The following is a 23,042-nucleotide window of genomic DNA, read 5'->3' on the forward strand; positions in this document are numbered from 1 at the left end:
GGGGGCGGGGTGGAGTTGTTCTTCAGCGGATACAGATGTTGAGTTTATGGAATGAAAAGGTAAAGGGGACGCGTGGCGGTGGTTGCATACCATGAATATATTCGGCGCCGCTGAAACATGCTCTCACCGGGCAGAGCGGAGAGAGGTTTAGAGAATTACACGCCAGGTGCACGCTGGTGCATCGCGTATGTTATCACGCCGGCCCCTTCCCAGAACTTCCGATCGAGAGCCCTTGGCTCTTTGACCCTTATTTTCTGACTGCTCTCCAACCCTGCATGCTTTGGGACTCAGGCTTGTGGTTTTCTAGGGAAGTCCTGCTTTCTGCTCCCTTCAGAAAGGAGCAGCTTTCAGAGTGTGGTCCACATGCACGGAGCCCTGAATGCAGATTCCCGGGCAGTTCCCCGCCAGCACGGAGTCGGTCTGTGGGGTCGGACCAGGGAGCTTGCGTGGTATCAAGCTCCCAGGTGGGTTCTCCCCAGGCTCAGTGTAGCTTGAGAAGCTCTACACTGGGGCACTGCGGGAGAAGAACACCTTCTGTCTTCCCTTGCTTCCGCCTCAGACCTGCTCCCAGGCTTCATTACAGAGCAGGCACAGACAGAACTTCGCCAGGCCTCCAGCTTCTCTCCTTTGCCCAGAAACGAACGTCCGTCTCTAATGAAAGATGCGGTTTCCATTTCCCCATAGAGCTGGCTCTCAGTTCCTGGATTGAGGGCTCGTTTGTATCCAGTGAGCCCTTGAGCAGCCAGCAGGCTCAGCAACTTGCTTTTGAAAGGATTGTGCTTGAAGTAAAAACCCTTTAGTTTGTTCTAAAAACGTTTGCTTTATGTCCTGGCCCCTCTCTCAGATATTTTAACAGGAATATTTTTTAATCTTCAGAGAAGTGGGAAAAATTGTACAGTGAATGCCCATGTATACCCATCACTTAGATTCTACAGTGAACATTTTGCTATATTTTCTTTTTCATATATCTATCCATCTGAAACATTCACTTTTTCTCTAATTTTTTGTCGTGGTAAAATACACAACATAAAATACTTCCATTTTAAACACTTTTATGGTGTATACTATACTGTATTTCCCTGTTAGATATTTATTTTGTGTTCAAAATTTTTTGGGTCTGTAAATCATGCTTTAGTTAGTATCTTTGTATAAATCTTTATGCACATCTCAGATTAGATCTTTGGGGTAAAATTGAAGGTCTGGTCTTGATTCTTGTTTGGATGGAAAAATGCCCTCAGGACCTTTGTTGGTACCTTGTCCATTTTGTCTACTTTAGTCCACAAGCTGAGTGTTTCCTCTTACCTGTTTCTTTGCCAACAGGTTGGTCAAAGTCACTCTGTATGGATCTCAGATAAAACTGTACAACATTGAAACTGCTGTGCCGTCAGTACTGAAACCTGATCTCATCGATGTGTAAGTACGAAGTGGGCTGCTGGTGCTTTCTCGGGAAAGACCAAGTCCTCCAGCCCCCAGTCAGTTGATAGATGAAAAGGAACAGCGGTGGTTGCCATGAAGAGGAGAAAGACTCCCTCCTCCAAAGCTAGGAAGAGAGGATTGATTGTCTGGCGGCAGGGGTGGTTGGAGTAAGTGGAATGCGTCAGGCAGGTGAGAGCTGAGAGCAGAGGGTGTATGGAGTGGGCAGGAAGGGAGGGAAGAGAAGCCTAGCCAAGACACAGATGTGTTGCAGGGTCCCACAGTCAGGGAGGTGGGAGCAGTTTGTGTGGTGGGAGAGGACGCCGGGTAGGCATGGGAGGACTACAGCGGAAATAACTCAAGTGCCACGAGTCTTATCCTGTAGGCCAGTGACTGAGACTGTAGCGTATGGAGAATGACTCGGGTAACACACACTCTCAGAGATTCTGATGACAGCAGGATGGCATGAGGCTCCTGGGTGTTTGCCTGTTACACAGGAACTTGGGTGATTTTGAAGGACATTCAGGGACCACGCTTTGACTTTTTGGACAGTGGAGAGCCATTAGGAAAGTGACCATGGAAGGGCTAGAGGAATGGGGACTGGAGATGGGGCCATATCCCAGAGATAACACTCCCCAGGAGGCTTGCTCTAGACCAGAGCAGGGGTTGGCAAACTGTGGCCTGTACCAGATCCGGGCCACTGCCAGCTTTCATAAATTGGGTTTCATTGGAACACAGCTATGCCCATTCATTTCCATATCGTCTGTGACTGCTTTTGTGCCACATTGGCAGAGTTGAGTAGCTGTGATGGAGAGAGTATGTATGACCTGCACAGCCTAAAATATTTATACTCTGGTGTTTGCAAAAAAAGTCTGCTGACCCCTGTTCTAGATAGTTCTTGAGCTGCAAATTAGGTAAATGATAGAGAGTTATTTACTATAGCGGTTTGGGTTTTTTAAAAAAGAATATGTGTGTGTGTATATATATATGTATATATGTGTGTGTGTGTATATGTATATGGCTTTCCTTTTTGAGAATCTAGAGAAAACTGTGAAGCTTCTGCCGAGAAAAATGCTAATTTGCTCATAAACACAACATCTTGCACACAATTTCAGGAAGTTTCAGAACCCCCTCTCTTCAGCCTTATGGAACTCTGTGAATTTGATAGATTGACTGAAATTCCTAGACCCCAAAGGCAGACTTTGATGTCGTTTTTCTTAATTTTGATACTCAAAATTGAAGGGTAAAATTCTAAATATAAAATACAAAATACAAAATAACTGCTTGGTCGCTATGAATTACCTGTATTTTCTTATTTAAGGTACTTAATACCTTTGCTTACGTACCTTCTTATCTTGAGAAAGTTACCACCTGCAGAAAAGGGGAAAAATAGAGTGAACACCCTAACACTCAGACTAGACTCATCAGTTATGAATATTTTGCCCCATTGGCTTTTGTTTCTTATCCTTTCTTTTTGTATACACATGTGAACACACACTTTTTTTATATTTTAGGGGAACTGTTTGAAAGTAAATTGCAGACAACATGTCACTTCACCTATAAACCCTTCAGCATGTTTCTCTGTGAACAAGGTCATCCTCCTACCTAACCACAATACCGTTGTCGTTACTCAAAGACTGTCATGGATATAGTAATATCTAGCATTTTTTAAAAAAGATTTTATTTACTTATTTGAGATCGAGAGTGAGCACACATGAGTGGAGGGAGAGGCAGAGGGAGAGGGAGAGAATCTCAAGCAGACTCTGTGCTGTGCCAGGCTGGATCTCTTGACCCTGAGATCATGACCTGAGTCGAAACCAAGAGTTGGGATACTCAACTAAGCACGAGCCACCCAGGTGCCCCAATATGTAGCATTTTTAAGAGCGTATGTGTGTCTGTGCGTGTATGTGTGTGTATATATGTGTATATATATGTGTATATGTATATATGTGTATATATATGTGTATATATATGTATATATATAATATTTTTCCATACTCAGGTTTTCCCAGTCATCTCAGATATGTCCTTTATACCTTTTTTTCTTTTGACCTAAGGCCTAACTAATCATGAATCACGTATTACATTTACCTTCTATAATCTAGACCAGCTCCCCAGATTGTGCATGTTGGTGGGGGGCAGGGGAGAGAGGGAGAGAAGGAGAGCGAGGAAGAGAGGGAAAGAGAAACTGAGTTTTTGGAGATTTAGACGTTATTTATTTTTTTTTAAGAAAATCTTTAAAAATCTGGATTTGTCTAGTTGTTTCTGTACTGTATGAGACTGGTGTTTAACATTTTTAGCAAGAGCAGTAGAGAGGTGGCAGTGTGTTGGTCTTGCATCCTATCTGGAGGCACTCGAGGTCAGTTTGCCCTCCTGAGTTGATGCTCAGTTTGATTTCCACATGGTGTCCGCTTGAGTCCTAGTCCTGTCCCCTAAAAGGTCCTAGGAGCAGTGAGACCCCAGAAAGAATGCTCCCCTGAGGACCCAGGCTCTTGGTTTCTGAAGTGCATTCTCCACTAAAAGGAGCCACAGCTCGGTAGAGGGCTGACTGCCTCTGTGTTAGGGATAACGGTGGCAAGGTTTAGACGGTGAGTTTTCATTTTTAGGTCCTACCTGAGCAAGGAAATGATTTCTGTGGCATCACACGTATCTTAGAACAGGAAATACACTGGGTGGAATTCTTCCTTCCCATGGAGATAAGTATAATGCTAATATATTTTGACCTTGACCTTTAAAATCGCATCTTCTCTCCCTTTGCAGGCACGCTCAGTCCCTGGCTGCTCTGCAGGCTTACTCTCACTGGCTAGCGCAGTATTGCAGTGAAGCTCATCGGCAGAACACACAGCAGTTTGTTACGCTCATCTCCACCACCATGGATGCAGTCACACCTCTGATCAGCACCAAGGTCCTGAAATAGCAGGCACTCCACTTCATAGCTGACTCTTTGTCCTTCTGTCCAAATACCCACTTATTGTAGAATCAAAATCTTGCTTGGTATTAGACCCTTAATTCTCACCACTTGATAGAACCATGTGTCATTTCATGTTCCTTTTGAACTGCGGTCCACATAAATTCAAATACAACTTTTTTAGCTAAGTCCCACATGAATATATGCTCATCGTGGAAATGTAAAATACTGTTCAAATTTAGAGACCAAAAAGTTGTGATTTGTAGTGGGGATGGTTTATAATTTTCCTGTGGTTGGAAGTTAGTTCTTGGTGTGTCTATCCCTGTAGGATGGATTCCAGGAAGCGGATTTGCTGAGTGAAAGGTGTATCCAAGTAAATTTGATAGATTCTACTCAGGTTGTCCTTCGAGAAGACCACCAGTTTATATTGCATAGCATATAGATGTTTGTCTTTTTGTAGTTTTAATCACGTGTAGCATTCTGTGCTGCTCTTAACAGAACAGTATATTGTTTTTCGTAAATTTTTGTTGAGTTTGTAATTGTAATTGTAAATGAGTTACAGTGTTCCATGGGGGGATTTATATAATTTGTAATTTACCTAGCCATTGTTGGACGTTAAAGTTGCCTCCATTTGAAAAAAAAAAGTTATCCTAGATAATTCTGAAATGCATGTACTCCCGAACTTAGCTTTATCCTTTTGGGTGATTTTCTTAGAGTAAGTGGGATTAAAGGTTAGGGATAATTTGTGGTCCTAGGAAATTCTAATAGTCTTTCTTTCCAAAATAATTCTGCATGCCCATGACACTTTGGTGTGCTTTTTTTTTTCCACCGGTCTTACCAGCATTAGGTCCTATCTATAGAGAGTTTTCTCTTTTGCTAATTTGAAAGGGACGGATGGTCCTTGAACCAGGGTTTTGATTGGCATGCCGAGGGGAGGAAGAGCCTGATGTGGACCGGTGGGGTACAGAAAGGTGGATGGAGAGAGGTTGGCTTGGTTGGAACGAGAGGAGTGAGATGAACAATCCTGAGTAGTTTGAATGGTATGCCAAGGAATTTGCTGTGGGATTGTGGAGCTGAGAAGTGACTGAGCCCAGAGGTGTCGGTGACTAAGGACAAGAGGAACCTGAGGGGGGCGCTTCCGGCTTGACGTCAGGAGCTGCGATGTGGCACAGAGGAGGGTATCTCCTTGCTGGGTGTCCTCCCCGGAACCTGCTTTGATACAGAGCCTAGGGGGTATAATGGCTCCCGGTACCATATTTGGCTCGTGGCTGCCTCATTGAAGTTCTTCTAATAGCAGCCTCCCAGGAGAGCTAGCGAGCTGACATGCCCTCTTCTGTCTCCAGGTCCAAGACAAGTTGCTGCTGTCCGCGTGCCACTTACTGGTCTCCCTGGCCACCACCGTGCGGCCCGTCTTTCTGATCAGCATCCCCGCGGTGCAGAAAGTGTTCAACAGAATCACCGACGCCTCTGCTCAGCGACTTGTCGATAAGGTGAGAACCTGGGGCCACCCTGCACCGGCCATGGAGCCGTGTGGCTCTAACTTGGGGAGGCCGAGGAAGAGGAGGCTGGCCTTTCTTTCTCATTGAGGTTTACAGGCCACGCCCACAGAGACGGTTTCCTCCACAGGTGGCACCTAAGGCGGTCTCCGCGCTCTCTCGTTAGGCCCTTCCCAGCGCAGCCGCGCCATGTGCAGATTAGGACGTAAAAAATTCCTTCTGGTAGGCATGCAGGTGGTGCTGCTCTGAGAGCTGGTGATCTGGCTGGTGTTGTCAGAGTCCCCTTGCACTCTTTTTGGTTTAAAATAGTCCGTTTTTGTTGTTACATTTGTTTTCTTAGGGTAGAGACACTCCATCCAGACAAGGATTTTCATAAACTCCTTCAGGAGGCTCAGGCTAGAAGTTTAAAAACAAAACAGAGGTGTCAGAGGGCAGTTCGAGCAGTTACTTGAAAGCACCTGGGATGTGAACGTCTTGCTTTTGACCCAGCGCCAAGGGCACATTGACTGTAAGAGCTTCTCTTATGGCCTTGCACTCTCAGCCCTGTTCTGAGCAGTTCCTCGGAGGGTGTTGAAAGCCAGTGTCTGCAGTGGCCGTGACTTCTCCCTCTGTGATGCTTCTGGTACCAGAGTAGAGGGGAACGGATGGCACCAGGAAAGATTATTAGGGCTGAGCCTGGAATATGCTGGACCCAGACTAAGTGTTAGTGTTTTCGTTTCTCTCTCCTTCCTGCATTACCTTAGACTTGGACCAAAGCCCCAGGCCCAGCCTGTGAGAGAGGAGCCTGGAGGCCCGAGGTTGTGTGTGTGTGTGTGTGTATGTGTATGTGTGGTGGGTGCCTAGGTCGTGTCACATGCACTTGTGTGTTGCTCTTCGCCCTCTGATGGACGCCTGTGGGGGTCTCTTCCAGGCTCAGGTGTTGGTGTGCCGAGCCCTCTCTAACATTCTGCTGCTTCCGTGGCCGAACCTCCCCGAGAATGAGCAGCAGTGGCCTGTGCGCTCCATCAACCATGCCAGCCTCATCTCTGCACTCTCAAGGGACTATCGCGACCTGAAACCCAGTGCTGTCACCCCGCAGAGGAAGATGCCACTGGATGACAGTAAGTGTCCCCCAGACAGGGACAGCTGGGGAAGTAGGTAGGGCAGGCGCTGTCTTCCTTTCTGGCCGATGAGGCATTCACCTGTCTGTTGTCACACGGCCACTGGGTGGAGAGCCAGCCTTGGGTGTTGGAGTCCTGCTTCTCTGTGGAATCCTGTGAACACGTCCGCTGGACCTAGTTCCTGAATGTAGGACACCCCTTTTCTTAGTTAAAATGTCAAAAATAAGTAAACCATCGATGGTGCCTTCTGTGGATAAAAAATCTACAGTGACTAATTGATCCATTTCAGGCACTTGTATAAGCAATCAAAGCAATTCACCTCTGCACATGGGGCAGAATGGATTGAAGTACTGTCTTTTGAAACTATTTTTAACCTTTCTCTAAAAACGTGTTTTAGGGGCTTTGAAAGAACTTGGTATCTTCACAAATGACACTTTAAGTCTGATTGTTTATATTCAAAGGGAGGAGAAAGATGAATCAAGGAAACTCAGTTCAAGTAGAAGGCATCGGATTTCTCTGAGAAGTCTTCCAGAAAGTACAGATTTTATAGAAATATTTAAAAAATACTGTATTTTCACACTAAGAAAATACTGAAACATTGGAAGACATTGTGCATAGAATATCAACAAAAACACTGTGTGAAATGTTAGAAATAGCAGTAAGTACTCAACATTCTTGTTAAGAACATTATAATTAGGGGCATTAACAAGTGCTCATTGTACAAAAATATTAGAATAGTATAAGACGGGAAAAACTCTTAAATCTCCTGTTTCAGTATTTTAGGAAGTAATCATTTTAGCGATCTTGTTGTCTTCCTTTTTCTCTGTTTTAATATCTTCTGTAGTTCTGTGGCTGCATGAGAATGGCGGAGTCAGTGAGGGTGCTCTGTGCGCGGGGCCCCTGCCCGGCCATCTTCTCTCCATCTCTGCATCTCTGGCTGTGCTGGCACTGCCCTTAACAGTCTGGTGTTTGTCTGCTCCTGGGTCTCAGTGTTTTGTGTTCATTCACTTTATTCCCATGTGAGCCTATGGGTTAGATGCTGTTATTATCCTGATTTAGTCCCTCAGGAAACTAGGGTAAGACAAAGTGATTTGCCCAGGGGTTAGGTAGAGCTAGTGTAGAATCACATTCTAGAAAGTTTAGTGGTCTGTTTCTCCCTTTATCTTACACATGCTTATTATCAGTTAGCATAGGCTATGTGGTAACAAGCAATCCCGAAAGCTTAGTGGCTTAATCCAGGAAAAGATGTATTACTTGCTCCTACTACGTGTTCAGCCGGGGTCAAGGGGTTCGGGGACGTCCTGCATATTATTCTGGTCGCTCGCCCCAGGCTGCTGAAGGCCGCCCTGCGATCTATGATTGTGCTGGGCCGGGGGCACAGGGGATGGTGCAGTGGCTCTCCAAGCACCGGCCTGCAGGTGACACCTGTCCTTTGTATTTCCACTCACGTTTCATTGGCTGGAGCATATGGGTGTGCGGCCGCAGCTTGCCTGCAGAGCGGGTGCCACCCCGTGCTGGAGCTGTCTGCTGAATGGGAGCAGCGATTTCCCCCGGGGACAGACTTAAACAGTAGAGTTAACATCTGTGGCGTGTTCCCTGTGTGCGAGGTGCTGGGCCGAGAACTTTCTGTACAGATGTTCAGTCTTCCCTGCAGCCCAGTGAGGTTTGTCTTCTCCTCGTCCTCCAAGTGATAACATGAAGGTCTGGAAAGTTTTTCCCATTGCAGCTTAGTACTTTGACAAATTTTGAAACCTGCAGAGTAGCTGAAAGACTAAGTAAAGGAACAACTGTATATCTTACGTGAGGATTTACCACTTGTTAATATTTTGCCACACTTCGTTCTCAACGCCCCCCCCCCCCATTCTGTTTTTTAACTGAGGCATTTAAATAAAGTAAGTTGCTGACTGACNCTTTTTTTTTTTTTTTTAAGATTTTATTTATTTATTCGACAGAGATAGAGACAGCCAGCGAGAGAGGCAACACAAGCAGGGGAGTGGGAGAGGAAGAAGCAGGCTCATAGCAGAGGAGCCTGATGTGGGGCTCGATCCCATAACACCGGGATCACGCCCTGAGCCGAAGGCAGACGCTTAACCGCTGTGCCACCCAGGCGCCCCTATCCCGGAATTCTTAACCTTTATCTCTGAGAACAAGATACTCTCTTATAACCCAAACACTCTGGTGACAGTAACAGCATTTAACACATAGACTGCAGTCAGGTGTTCCCCCGGTGCTACCAGAGTGGCCTCTTTTGCTTCTTAAACATCTAAGATACAGTCTGGGATCATGTGTTCTCTTTGGTTGTCACATCTTTCCAGTCCTTTAATACAGAAAAGCATTCCTGGTTCTTGTTTTACATGACATTGACATTTTTGAAGAATCCAAACCCATATTCTCATAAAATGTCCTGGAAGCTCTTCTTCTGATTGTTTCCAGCAGTTTGGGCAGGAATACCACCCAGGCAGTGACAACTTCCGTGTGTCCCGTTACTGGCATGCCCAGTGTGATCACCTGCTTCCGGCAGTGCCTGCAGGTCCCTCTTTTGTCAAGTGCCCCCCCTGCTGCCCCTCCCCGCTCTCCCCCCCGCCCCGCGGCAGGTGTAGGTTGCTCAGGATCAGAGAGAGAAGGTGGTAGGGTCAGGAGTCAGACCCGGGTCTGAATGGCTCCAGATCTGATTCTTCACCACATTGCTCCTTTGTTCTTGAAAGCATTGTTTTTAACGGTCTGGGAACTTCCTATTCCGTGGAAGTACCACACTTTCTATACCTGTTTTCCTATTACATATTAATGGTGCTTTCAGTTTCCCCTTGTACATTTCTGTGAATGCATTTTGGTTCTTGTTTCAATTTCCTTACACATCAGAGGTCAGATTTTGGTCTCTACCCTGTTGGCTTTTCCCCCTAAACTGCTCTCCCTGCGCCGTATGTATTCTTAGAGAAACGTCTGATCCAAGTGCAGTTTCCTGGCTCAGTTAAAGTCCCCGTGCTTGGAGTAGTGGTGTGTGAGTGGCTCCTTCAGTATGATGCATGGGTCTTTGGCTCACTTGCCGACGTCCACGTGACCAGCCTTTAGAAGACCAGGCGTGTTATGAACCATTATTTTCAGTCACGCTCAGTCCTTTGAGTGAGGTGGCGGTATCTGTCTATCCACATTTTCAGACTTAGAATCTGGTGGAGTCAGGAGTCAAACCTGATTGCATCCACCTCCAGAGCATCGAGTCTTTCTGCTGCACCCTTCTCTGGAAGCTGCTTCAGCCCCCACAGAGGCTGGTGAGCGTGGGGGGCCGGGGCGGCCCAGGGAGTGCGGCCAGGTGGAGGCCAGCTCTCAGCCTCCAGTTCTGCCTCTGGAGCTCCACCAAGGAGCTGAGTCTCCACCTGAGTCTGCCAAGCTCAGGCTGAGCCATGGGGGGCTTCTGGGAGCAGCTGGGGGCAAGCTCTGTGTTAAGGGCGAGAGCCAGCTCCACCAGTGCTGGGGAAGGATGACCGCTTCCCTGTGCTGAGCCTTCTGATACACCAGGCACTTTGCTGGAAACATTCTAACCTTGTATGTCATGCTCACAGCAGCCCTGCAAAGCTGGGGCTGTTGGCTCTCCCCAGTGTCCTGACAAGGGGTCTTCCCCGCTTGTAGAGCCATCTAGTGCTCGTTTGTAGTTTCTCTGGGACTCCTCTGAGCTGGGCCCTTGCTGTGTCCTTCGAGCTCCCGCCCTTTTGCCAGCCACTGCCTCTGCTTTCTGGGCGCTGTGAGGAGGCATCATGTGAGCTCTTAACATCAGGATCTCGTTGCGAGTAGATGTGGTTAATAACACAGCGTCATATGATAATCATCGTACATATTGTCAGGCCCCAGGCCCAGACGGTGTATTCCTGAGCATAGCAGCAGCAGGTGTGCTCCGGGTGCTGATGGGGATCGCCCGGCTAGACGTATATCTGAACTGACGGCGTGTCTGATCTGCGTGTGTCCGTTCTCGCCTGGGGTAGTTCCCTTGTGAAGCTTATCTTCTTACCCTTCACCTAACCGGAGGCTACACTTTATCTTTCCCTCTCTGTGGGCTTGTTTCTTGTGGATAGAGACAGAAGACAGGCAAAAACTGAGCAGGGAGGCCAGCGGAGTCCTGGCGGTAGAAAGGGAAAAAAGAAGAGAGAAAAGGATGTAGGAGAGGGGAGAGAGAGAGAGAGAGAGAGAGATAACTCAGTCAAGAGAGACCATGTTCCTTTAGCAAGAATTCCGCAGCTGTGCCCTGAATACCTGTGCAAATGTCCCCCCTTCCCTTGTGTCCCCCGTCACCCTGCTTTATCCTCAGACAAGTCCTAACATGCACTGAATCTCGATTTGCAGCCAAAGTGATTATCCACCAGACACTTAGTGTCTTAGAAGACATTGTGGAGAATATCTCCGGGGAGTCCACCAAGTCCCGGCAGATCTGCTACCAGTCACTGCAGGAATCCGTGCAGGTCTCCCTGGCCCTCTTTCCAGCTTTTATCCACCAGTCAGGTAGGCGCTGGTGGCAGGCCCCCTGGTGGCGGGTGCTGATGAGTCCCAGAGTGACTGCTGGGCTCTGTAGGGCACACCTAGTGGGCGGTGTGGGCCTTGGCGCTGAAGGCGGAGTGTGGGGACGGGGAGTCTGGGGCCGAGGCGCCACGGAGCCCTCACCTGGGCCTTGCACCTGTGTCGTGTGGCCCGGAGTCCCTTGGGGCATCTTGTCTCGTGCACTTCTAAGTCTTTGCCACTCCCAGGGCAGAACATGAGAGGTTGAGGTGATGGGTTCATTGTACAGGAGAGGAAAGAGAACTTCATCCCACGAGTGCTGCTTATTTCTTTGGATGGCAGGGTGGCTCTTGCTGACGTGGTTTCCACCCTCCATCAGCATCACCGATAGAGGCTGTCTGACTCTCCGTGCACGTGGCCTGGCTCATGAGAGCACATAGAGTAGTCTTGTCAGTCACGAGGGACATAGCGGAGCTTGTCAGGCAGCACGCGTTCCCTGATTGCCTCTTGTAAGCAGAGTGCGTGAGGTTAGAGCCAAAACATACTGTACGAGATGATTGTTCAGATCTGCGAGTGGAACCAGACTAAATGTAACCAGTATTTTCTGCAATTAATCCCTTTAATGGGCCACGGTCATTCAGCCTGAATACACCGTCATTATCCACTTTCAGCCACTTAACCCCTGACCCCAGTGCAGAGATTAGTGGTCAGAGAGAGAAATGGAAAGAGCACTCAGGTGTCGACCCAGTTGAATAGCTCCATCAGTGTGAGCACAAAATGATCCATCTACAGTGAGAATTCAGGGTCACTGGATGCCAGGCAGTGAGGGCGGCTGCCTGGTGACCTTCACTTCCTCTAGTGAGCCGTCGTCAGCCAGAGGTGCACGACACCGGAGCTGTTCTTTTGGCCTGTCCCTAATGGTTTTCCACTATCCATCGTGGGCTCTGGTGTCATGGGGGAAACTTCTTCCAGCAGGAAGGCTTCGGGCGAGATGGTAGTGCAGCTTGCAAAAGGAAGGCCATCAAGCTGAGGGGGCTTCCATTTATCCCTGTGTGCGGGCTTCTGACCGTTTTGCTTTGTGCCTTCATTTAGACGTGACCGATGAGATGCTGAGCTTCTTCCTCACTCTGTTTCGAGGCCTTAGAGTACAGATGGGCGTGCCTTTCACGGAGCAGATCATACAGACTTTCCTCAACATGTTTACCAGGTAATTGCAGACCTGCTGTCCGTGGCTTCCAGGCTCCAAAGGGAGAAGTAATGGGGCCCGGCTACAGAGCCTGGGACTTTCTGCTCCTTTTCTTCACTTGCCACAAGCGTTGGTTTTCATGCTGGCCCCCAGAGAAACATTTCCTTGCCTACCGCGTGCTTCCCCTTGTCTGCAGAGAACAGCTGGCCGAGAGCATCCTCCACGAAGGCAGCACTGGCTGCCGGGTGGTGGAGAAGTTCCTGAAGATCCTGCAGGTGGTGGTCCAGGAGCCTGGCCAGGTGTTCAGACCTTTCCTCCCCAGCATCATCTCCCTGTGCATGGAGCAGGTGTATCCCATCATCGCTGAGGTACGAGGGGCTGGGCCGGTTCCCTGTGCTGACTTCTGTCCACACCTAGGGGGGGAATGAAATAGTGAAGAAAATTCATTGAGTTTTAAAGCGAATTTGTTAGTTATTTTTCTTGTAAAATAATTTTTTCCAAGAAAGAATGCTTTTAGCTTGGTTCAGTCTTTTTATTTTATTTTATTTTATGTTATGTTATGTTATGTTATTTTATTTTTTTTAAGATTTTATTTATTTATTTGACAGAGACAGCCAGCGAGAGAGGGAACACAAGCAGGGGGAGTGGGAGAGGAAGAAGCAGGCTCCCAGCAGAGAAGCCTAATGTGGGGCTTGATCCCAGAACACTGGGATCACGCCCTGAGCCAAAGGCAGACGCTTACGGACTGCGCCACCCAGGCGCCCCAGGTCCAGTCTTTTTATGTTGGTTGAATTAATCGGAGCTAGTGTAGCGGAAGCACAGCAAGGTTGGTTGGTGAGTGAGATCAGTCTGCCTTGGCCAACGATATATAACTTTAGGTGAATATGTGGTTTTCTCCAGTGAACATTGTAACAAGTGTACTTTCCTAGTAAGAACATCCACTATCTCAAGGATATAGGCTAGTTCTTGGAACTGCTCAAAGGTTTTATTGTTAAAGGAACGCTCTTTGTCCTTAGGAAGCAGACATTCAGCGTGACAAGATCCAGAATAAGTATGGACTTAACTACGTTTTATGTGATAGTTCAGTAGCAGCTAACCTTTTTAAGTCCCAATTTAATTTTAATCAAGACTGAATTAAATATATCTGGGCCTTACAGTTTTGAGTTCTACAGAGACATCTGGAATACTGTGACCTGGCATGCCCTCCAGTGACTTGGAGATTTTGGGTTCAATTAGAAAATACTGCTGAGCCTGCCTCCCTCTCCTCCCACTTCTTCCTGAATCCTGCCAGTAGTGACAGAGGAGACAGGCCCAGGGAGCTGGTAGCCCTGCATGCTGCCTCCGCCCGGAGGCCCTCTGCCGCTGCTTGCCGTGGCTCTAGGGCTCTTGAAACTCCTGGTCCATAGAGGGCAGAACTGCTTTTAAAGCTTCTTACTTGTTTTGCGGAAGATGAGCAGGTTAGCTGGGACAGCGTTTTTTATCCTGGGAGAAGGAACAGCACAAGCAAGAAGATGTGACAGGTCACATCAGCTGCTTTCGAAGCAGGAAACCCATTTTCCTAATTGTTCTGCCATTCGGTAGCCTTTTCTTCCTGGCTTAGAGGGCTGAGTGCTTCTGTTAGAAAAAGGGCCCCTCGGGGTGCCTGGCTGGCTCAGTGGGTAGAGTATGCAACTTGTGATCTCGGGGTTGTGAGTTCGAGCCCCACATTGGGTATAGAGATTACATAAAAATGAAATCTTTAAGAAATTAAAGAAATTGTTTAAAATAAATAAATAAATAAAAGAATAAAGGGTCCGTTGGCCCTGGCCCGGGCATCATGTCTCTGCAAAAGTACGCCTGGTGTGAACTGCTGGCCCGAGGGTAACTTGACCGGACGAGCGTGTGGGTGGGACACTGACACTCTGCGTGCCTGTTGCAGGCATCGCTGAAGCCTCTCTGTTGCTCTGAGCCTCAGGGAGCGCAGGTTTGAGGGTCTGTGTGTCTCTGCAGCGCCCCTCCCCTGATGTGAAGGCTGAGCTGTTTGAGCTCCTTTTCCGAACGCTCCATCACAACTGGAGGTACTTCTTCAAGTCCACGGTCCTGGCCAGTGTCCAGAGGGGGATCACTGAGGAGCAGATGGAGAACGAGCCTCAGTTCAGTGCCATCATGCAGGTAATGTGCGGGAGGAGCTGGTGAGGCTGCCGCTGGTCCCAGGACAGAGATCCTCGTTCTGGACACCACCCGGGTCCCTCGGCTGTCTGTCCCTTGGTTTGCTTCCCTGGTGTATGGGGTAGCCACGTAGTCTCTGGTCAGAGCTCAGTGCTGCCTCTGAGTACCTGGGAAGTTGGTTCAGTTCTTGGAGCTTCAGTCTCTTCATCTGTAAAGTGGCGAGAACGCTGCCTGTTTCGTGGGTTGAGGGTGAGGTTGACTGAGTTAGCGTCTGCCCAGCAGCTGTCTGTATGCCTTGTCCGGTGCTCCCCAAGTGTGAGGGGACTGCCTGCAGCACACTGAGGCCCATCCTGGCTTGTACCACACTGGGACAGCGCTGCCCTGTGAGCGGGCTCTCTGGGGGGCTGACCCACCCCGCCATAGGAGACCGGGGCGCCTTCCCTTGCTGGGAATGGCTGGGCTGCCTGGTGGCTGCTGTCCGGTGCTGTCCTTGTTCCGCACTTGATTGTAGAACTTTTTATTCTAAGCCCAGGTTAAAGTAATTTTTGTTTTGATTTGTTTTTTCAGTGCAAGGTTTTCTTCTCAGGGTAGTCAGTGGGATTCCGCCCTTCCTGCCTTGAGCCCCCTGCCAGCACGCACACGTGCACCCCTCGCGCGGAGATTCTTCTCTGGATAAGCACACGCCCTGCCCCTGGCCTCTCACTGCCCTTCTGTCTCCACCTTGGCCTTGGGTGTGGAATAGTCAGTGTTTGCTCTGCTCCTACCCCCACTTCAGCTTTTTCACCTTTTTCTTGCTTTTACACCTTCTTGGGCAGATGGTGCTGGCCCCTTCCTAGGCTGGTGAAAGCCACTTTGGAAAACAGCTTCACAGTTTGGCAGGTACTTATGAAGTTGAGCATGTAGTCACTACCTGACGAACCACTTCTAAGCATTTTACCTAAGCTAAAGGAAAGCATATTCGTGCCACGTGTCCACGGGTGTTTATAGTGGCTTTTTTCATAATTGCCTAAATCTGGAAACAATCCATGTATCCATCAGCTAGAATGGATAAACCAAGGCACATGCGTATAAGGGACTGCTACCTGACAGTAACAAGGAACATACTCTGACACCGAGACCAACGTAGATGACTTCCAAATAGTTATGCTGGGTGAGAAGCCAGACCCCAAAGGCTCCAGACCAAATGATTTCCACTCCATCATGTAACATTCTGGAAAAGGCAAAACCAGAGGGACAGAGAATGAGCAGTGGTGGCCTAGGGATAGGGGGAGAAGACTGACACAAGAGAACTTTTTGGGGGAGATGGAAGTGTTGTGTGTCTCGATGGTCATGTTGGTTAGATGACCATGTGTCAGAATTACACAAGGGTGAACCGCAAAAGAGTGACTTTTACTCAGTGTCACGCTTCAGTAAACGCAACTTAAAAAAATAAATAAAACCCTCGGGCATCACGGAGATCCCACTGCTGCGGCAGGCATTATGACACTCCTCATAGCCCGGGCTGGGGACAGGGACAGAGCCGTCAGCAGCTCATTGGGAGTGGGGATTTGCACATCGTTGGCTTGGGGATTTTTCTGGCAGGGAAGGGGTTTTACTTTTTGCCCTAGAACTCATAACTTTGACAGCCCAGAAACTGCAAGGCAGTTTAAAAATTTGCTGTTGCTTAGCCCCAAGGCAGAGGCGGCCGGTTTAAAGGAGCCTCCCAGGATTTGTGGTTTTTAAGAGTTGGAAGCCAAGGAAGGGCGTGTGGCTGACAGAGGTTGAGGAGTCGGTTCGAGGGGAGGCAGGAGGCAGGCTTCAGAGTCCGCTGGAGTTGATGAGGATTTGACGAGAGTCACTTGACTAGCGTCTCGCTTCGAAGGCCGAATCCATGGAGGGATCCAGAGGTTTGTTACAGAAGGTCAAGGTGAGACCAATCTGTGAAGTGAGGCCCAGTGGGGAGGACTTCAGAGCTAAGACTACTCGGGAATGTTCGGAGATCTGACCAGAATAATCAAGGCCATGGGTGCCCTCGTCCTGCCAGGGGCGTGAGGAATCGCTTGCGGAGTGCTGGCTCTTTCGGTGTGGGGTGGGGGCCCTAGGAGGGCCCGGTCTGAGGTGCTTTAAGTGCTCCTCATAACACGGTGGTCTTATTCCATAGGCTTTTGGACAGTCCTTTCTCCAGCCGGACATCCACCTGTTTAAACAAAATCTCTTCTACTTGGAAACTCTCAACACCAAGCAGAAGCTATACCACAAGGTCAGCGCCCCTTCTCAGAAAGGGTCCTTCGTCTGAGGTGTCAGTGGGGTGGGTGGAGTCCCATCCTTCTGGGGCAGCCACTGGGCGCGTGGCAGGCAGTGGGCTGGGATGCGGAGCGAGCCCTCGTGCCCTCGCTCACCCGGCTGTTTGTCTGCAGAAGATCTTCCGGACCGCCATGCTATTCCAGTTTGTGAACGTGCTGCTGCAGGTCCTGGTTCACAAGTCCCACGACCTTCTGCAGGAGGAGATTGGCATCGCCATTTACAACATGGCCTCTGTGGACTTTGATGGCTTCTTTGCAGCCTTCCTCCCAGAGTTTCTGACCAGTTGTGACGGCGTGGATGCCAACCAGAAAAATGTGCTGGGGCGGAATTTCAAGATGGATCGGGTGAGGAGAGAGAGGCCAGGCTAAAGGGAGGGCAAGCGTGGGCTCTCACCCTGGCGCCGGCTCAGGGAGGAAGGGGCCGGCCGCTTCCGCGTGTGGCCTGCCGGCTGGTGGCTCCTGAACGATTCGGTGCTGCGAGTGGACGCGGGGGCCCACGCCTGCCCACGGTGTGGGCTTCTGCAGCAAGTGTGTTCTTCGTCTCAGCCATCGGGAGCCCCGGCCCCAGCCCCAGTAGTCTGTCTGATTGCCTCTGCTTCTTCATGCTTACTGCACCGCATCGAGCACACCGCCCCCCTGCGCTCAGTTGTTTCCTCCCGGGTCCTAAGCCGCTATAGCCTGAGCTTGTAGATAGGCTGGGAAGTCTGGTGCCCAGGAGCCACATGACTGAGGCCCCCCAGGGTTCGGGTGGGACCCTGGGCTCTGCCCAGGCCTCCTGGTTCAGTGTGGGCTGGCCTGCTGTCGGGTCCTGGGAGGAGCCCCCACAGGACTCACCCTTGTCCCCACCCCCCACCCCCGCTGTCCGCCCAGGGAATGTGGCAGGGATGGCATAGGGCTGGGGTGGTGAAGGCGCTGGATCCACACGGGGCCATCGTTGCCGGTGCATCTGCGTTCCATGGCACCCAGCTTCTCCAGTCCCGGGGTGTCCTGTCGGGGCACTCACCTGCCCTCCTTCCCCTCTCAGCCGTTAGTGTCGCTGCACTTGCCTGCTAGGCTCTTTTGTGGAACTCTTCCCATGGGACGAGTCTGTTTCATCCTTCACCACCTGACATGCGGCAGAGTGAAACCTTTCTCCCCCATCCTCATGGGGTCCCTGCCTTGCCTCCCGCACCAGAGCGGCCTGCCCGCACTCCCACTTCCGCGCGCAGACTGACACGTGGCTGTTGCTGGAGCAGACTCTGCTCACTCCTTGCTTAGCTCATCTGTGATACGCATCAGGGTAGTTTCCTCTTAGACTCAGTTCCTATTTTCCTTTGTCTTGGAGTCTTGCTTTCCCCGGAATCTGTCTTGTCTTCTCCTGAGCTTCTGGAAGCTCTCTTTTAGACACTTGGGCAGTTTTCCTTCCTGTTCCTTGAGGCCACGTCCTAATATTTAATCCTCCGTTTCTAATGATGTATGTCCTTAGCAGTCAGCTTCTTGATTTAAGCAGTGGCTTCCAAGTCTTGGTCTGCAGCAGTGCACCTGGGGGGCTTATTAAATAGACAGAAACGTACTCTTGAGTTCCCCCAGGACATTTGAATTTGGCATTTGGGAGCCACTGATCAAAAAGACACCCCTTTGGTTTGTTTTCTGGAGGCTCAGATAAGTAACGGGACCCGCACCTTCGTTCATCTGTTTACCGTGTACCTGAAACTGGCTGGCTTTCAGGCCCTGTGTGGGGCGTTGGGGCCCCAGGCCCTCCCCGCCTTCAAGGGAGCCTTGCTGGGAAGACGGGTGGCATCACCCTCTGTGGATGACACTGGAACAAGCACTTCACGTGCCCCGGCTCCTGGAAGCCTTCTAGCCACCTTCCGAAGCGTAGGTCCTGTTAGGGATCCCATTTCACAGACGAGCCGAGGCTCAGCGAGCACAGCCAGTAGTTGGCAGTTAGAGAACTTGGGAATGCTGGAGCCAGGAAGCAGGATTCCCGGCTGGGTGTTCTGGCTCCGGAGCCAGTGTGCACGGCCCCCATGCTGGGGGAGCCAAGGGCACTTGGAGAGTGAGGAGCGGAGGGGCCAGCCTCGCCAGCTGGGGCCTCTCTGGCAGAGGCAGGCTTTGAGGTGAGTTTGAAGAGGAGAGGAGGTTTGCCAGGTGAAGGGCGGATGGGCCGAGGGGCGCAGCAGGGGCCCTGCCAGCGGGCTTCTAGAAGGTACTGCCACGGCAGCGCCAGCCTCGTGGGGTCCCCCCAGCTCTGTGGCAGGCACCGTTGCTACTCCACGTTTGGACCTGCAGCCTGGCGGCCAGTGATCCCGGTCTAAGCACGAGGGGGCCGACCTTGGGTGGTCTGGCTGGATTACGGTAGAGATGGAGGTTCCAGCTGCGGGGGGCCCTCTCCGTTGGTGTCTGCAGCCTGTGGGCTCCTGCTGGGGTGTCCCTCCTGATCGGTAGGGCCTGCCCGGAGCCCTGGGTGGGGGAGGAGTCTGCGTACGCAGCTTGGCCTGTTAAGGTGAAGGAGAGGTGTGCGTTGGCAGACATAACCCGTGTCAGGAGCCAGTCTATTTTGGATCCCCTTCCCTCTCCTCCGTGGAACCTGGGGCAAGTTTCGGAATCTCTCTCTGCTTCACTTTCTCCACCCTTCCCGTGGGGGCACTAGCGAAACCTGCATCGCAGGCTCGTGGTGAAGTTCGAGTGACTTAGCGTCTGGATTGCTTGGGGCAGGGCCTGGCACGTGGTGGGCACTGGGGGAGTGTTAACTTCTGTTCTTTCGCTCCCATGTGGCCTTTGCTGACACATGGTGCCTCAATGAATCGAAGTTCTGACTTTTATAAAGCATTTGCAGACCTCTCAGGCCCACCACGGGATCGAAGTAGCTGGGGTGGGTTTGGGGGGTGATTTGGGGTGTTGGGTGGGACTGGGCTGCAGCTGTGCCCCTGCCTTCCAGGACCTGCCCTCGTTCACCCAGAGTGTGCACAGGCTGGTCAACGACCTGCGTTACTACAGACTCTGCAACGACAGCCTGCCCCCCGGCACCGTGAAGCTCTAGGCACAGCCTGCTTACGCTGAGGGACGCGAACTCCTGCTGCTGCCACCTGCCTCACCTCCGCCCTCTGCCGCAGACGGCTCCCGGACAGGCCTCGGCCTCCTTGGATTCTCGCACCCTGAACAGCGTTGCCTGGCCCCTGCCCCTCTCCACGCTCCTCTCCTGCTGCCCACCCAGCCGAGCTGGCTTCAGGGTGCATCTTAGCACTGGTTGGAGTGCCCAGGGCGTCGGGAGCAGGCAGAGGGTCGTGCGGCCAGGTTCCAGGGAGGCCCCAGGGGAGCCTGTGGGCTGGTCCGTGTGCCGCCCGCGGGCGACAGCCATGAGGCAGAAACGCCAAGGATCGCTCATGACAGTGCCACCTTCTCACCATTCCACCCCCACCCCCGGCCCAGCCGGCCCCGGAGAGACTTGATGCTGGAACTGTTTTGGCACTTCTGTCAAGCCTCTCCTGCCCTCCCCTCCGATTGCCTTGAAGTCTCTGCTCTTCGTCAGAGATTTGCAGACTTGTGGGTTTTTTGTTCTTGTTTTCTCATCATTCCATTGTGATACTAAGAAACTAAGAAGCTTAATGAAAAAATAAAATGCTTATGTTGTTGTTATATAAACACTGGTCAGGGAGCGTCCTTCCACTCAGCCACCTGGGGCCCGTGTGCAGGTGGAGGGGCCATCCTGGTGGGGAGAAGGGCAGTGAGGGATGATGCCCGAGGCGGGGCCCTGGGAGAGCACAGCAGAGGAGGGCCGACTCGGGTAGGATCTCCGAGACAGCCTCTCCCGTAAGCCCCGGGAAGACACAGGGCCCCTGTTTTCCCAGAGTCAGACGGTGGGGGGTTGTTGGTACGATTCACCTAGCGGTGGGGGTGGGTGTGGAGTCTAGGTGGGGTCCGCCACCCCTGCTCCTCAGGCCCGGGCTCCCACTCCTCCTCCTAGAGAGTGGATCCTTCCCGAGAGACCCAGCCAGGCATCGCCCGTCAGTGGACTGAAGTCTCGCTGGAGGTCAGCAGCGGGACGGAGGGCTGAGAGGAGAGGTGGCACGGGAGAGGACAGAGGCTGGGGCAGGGGCTGGGCGAGGGGTGGGGCTGGGGGGCACGCAGGGCTCACTGGTGTGTCTGAGAGCCTTGTCAACCATTCGTGTGTGGACATGGTGCTTGTCCTGAAGTTTCTGGGATGATGGGTCAGCAGCTCCTGCCTGAAGGGTCACAGTGACCGGACCGACAGGACGAGACTAGATTCTTCTATTTATTTATTCATTTAAGATTTTATTTTTAAGTGATCTCTACAGCCAACGTGGGGGCTTGAACCTACAACACTGAGATCAAGAGTCATGTGCTCCACTGACTGAGCCAGCCAGGCGCTCCTGGATGAGGCTAGATTGTCATGTGGAATCCCAGCCCTGGCAGGAAGAGGCTTGCTTGCCTGCAGTGAGGGTGGAGGGTGGCCACTGGCTTGGTGGTAGAACTGGGGAGGAAGGGAGTTGGGGGCTGATGGCTTCTGCTTCTGAGGCCTTCATTAGCATCGTGGGGGTTGGCAGGGGGCAGGGGTACCTGGGCTGTGCGTGTGTGTCAATCACGGCCTCCCAGCTGCAGCTAGCCCCACTTCAGAGTTTGGAGAAGAGGAAATTGAAACTCCAGTCGCTCTTTTGTAGAAAGGAATTAACATCCAATTATTCCTGGGCTATAAATACCACCTCACCTGCCGGTGCAGAAAGGCCCGAGTGTGGTCTATGCCTGAGCCCGTGGAAGGGCTTTTTGAATGCCCGCAGATGGAAGGGGTGGAGGGATGGGATCTGTCTCCTGAGAGCTGCACCCTTGGATGGAGCTCGAAGCAGGATTTGGGGTGGTAGGGGAAAGGCTGCAGGAAATAAGGTGGGCCCAAAAGTTTTGTTCCTAGACTGCTGGGCATGGCCCCAGCTGTGTGGGTTGTAGTGAGCTCCCAGTCCTTGGAGGTGTGCAAGCAGAGGGTGGGTGACCTGCAGAAAAGGTCTGCTCCCCTGGTGCTCCCCTGACTCATCTCTCTTGTCTGCGGTACCCCCCCTCCCCCGCAGGGCCTTGCACAGAGCAGGCCTTAAGGAGTGTGGCTGGAATTGGGTGTGTTCTCAGGCCCTTGACAACCTCAGAGACTGCATTCTGGGGGAGGGGACAGGAAGAGGCCAGAGATGGACAGCAGCGAGCCTTTAGGTCAGTCCTGGCTGGGGACTGACAACGTCCAGGTTTTCACCAAGTGGGCCGCTTGTCTTGCCGCCTTTGAGTGCGGGGAGGCTGCCACGGCAGTCTGTCCCCATCGGTGACATCCACCCTCCACCCGAGGCATAGGCACTGGCTCTGGGAAGGGGTCTGAGGAGACACTTCCAACTTCCAGCATTTTCCTCCACTTGCCTGCCATCGGCCTCATGCCATGGAAGGTCGACTTTTCCATAGCCTTTCTTTTTTCCCCCCTCCCATCTAAAATATTGTAGTCAAAAATGCAGAGAACTGAGAAAGTCATCTAATCCTACTGCTCAGAGAAAACCACTGTTAATATTTTGGTGAATTTTCTTTTCTAAATATCCAAATATATATGGTTTTGCTCTTCCTTTTTTTTTTCTTTGTAAACTTGAGCTCGTGTTGTTTTGCAGGCTCATTTATCATCACGTGTGACCGTTTTCTCATGGTACTCATCTCAAACGTGACTTCACGGCAGTTGGCATTCCAGGGACATGCTTTGTAACGGTTTTTCTGATTAACAACGGTGCTGCAGTGAATCTCTGTGCTCGTGTGATGGTTTCCACAGGTTCTCGTCCTCCATGTGAAGGCGGCGGCACAGATGTTCTCAAGGCTTCTGATGGATCCTGCTAGGCCTGCTTTCTCTTGAAGAAGCTAAGTGACAGACTTCAGAGTTGCCAAATGTCCCAACTTGTGAGACTCCGTTGAGATCATTTGACCAAATCAGGCCCTGCTTTTTGTGGCTCTTGGGGACTCTCCTGCCCACTTCTGAGCGTCACCATTACCCCAGAGTGACGTCTCTGCAGGGAG

At 51.1% G+C, this 23,042-nt stretch overlaps 1 protein-coding gene across 1 annotated transcript in view; it reads left to right on the top strand.

The window, feature by feature from the left end:
* XPO6 (exportin 6) overlaps positions 1–20,639 on the top strand; it is a 99,123-nt gene extending 78,484 nt beyond the window's left edge. Inside the window, exons 13-23 of the mRNA XM_034669559.1 lie at positions 1,290–1,413; positions 4,174–4,318; positions 5,665–5,811; positions 6,728–6,917; positions 11,250–11,405; positions 12,492–12,606; positions 12,782–12,953; positions 14,575–14,736; positions 16,874–16,972; positions 17,130–17,360; positions 19,936–20,639. Of these exons, the coding sequence (XP_034525450.1) occupies positions 1,290–1,413; positions 4,174–4,318; positions 5,665–5,811; positions 6,728–6,917; positions 11,250–11,405; positions 12,492–12,606; positions 12,782–12,953; positions 14,575–14,736; positions 16,874–16,972; positions 17,130–17,360; positions 19,936–20,037 (1,643 nt within the window). The 3' untranslated portion in view covers positions 20,038–20,639. The remainder of the gene's footprint in view (positions 1–1,289; positions 1,414–4,173; positions 4,319–5,664; positions 5,812–6,727; positions 6,918–11,249; positions 11,406–12,491; positions 12,607–12,781; positions 12,954–14,574; positions 14,737–16,873; positions 16,973–17,129; positions 17,361–19,935) is intronic.
* Positions 20,640–23,042: the final 2,403 nt, after the last annotated feature.

The sequence above is a fragment of the Ailuropoda melanoleuca genome, chromosome 10 (assembly GCF_002007445.2).
Source record: "Ailuropoda melanoleuca isolate Jingjing chromosome 10, ASM200744v2, whole genome shotgun sequence".
Lineage (NCBI taxonomy): Eukaryota > Metazoa > Chordata > Mammalia > Carnivora > Ursidae > Ailuropoda > Ailuropoda melanoleuca.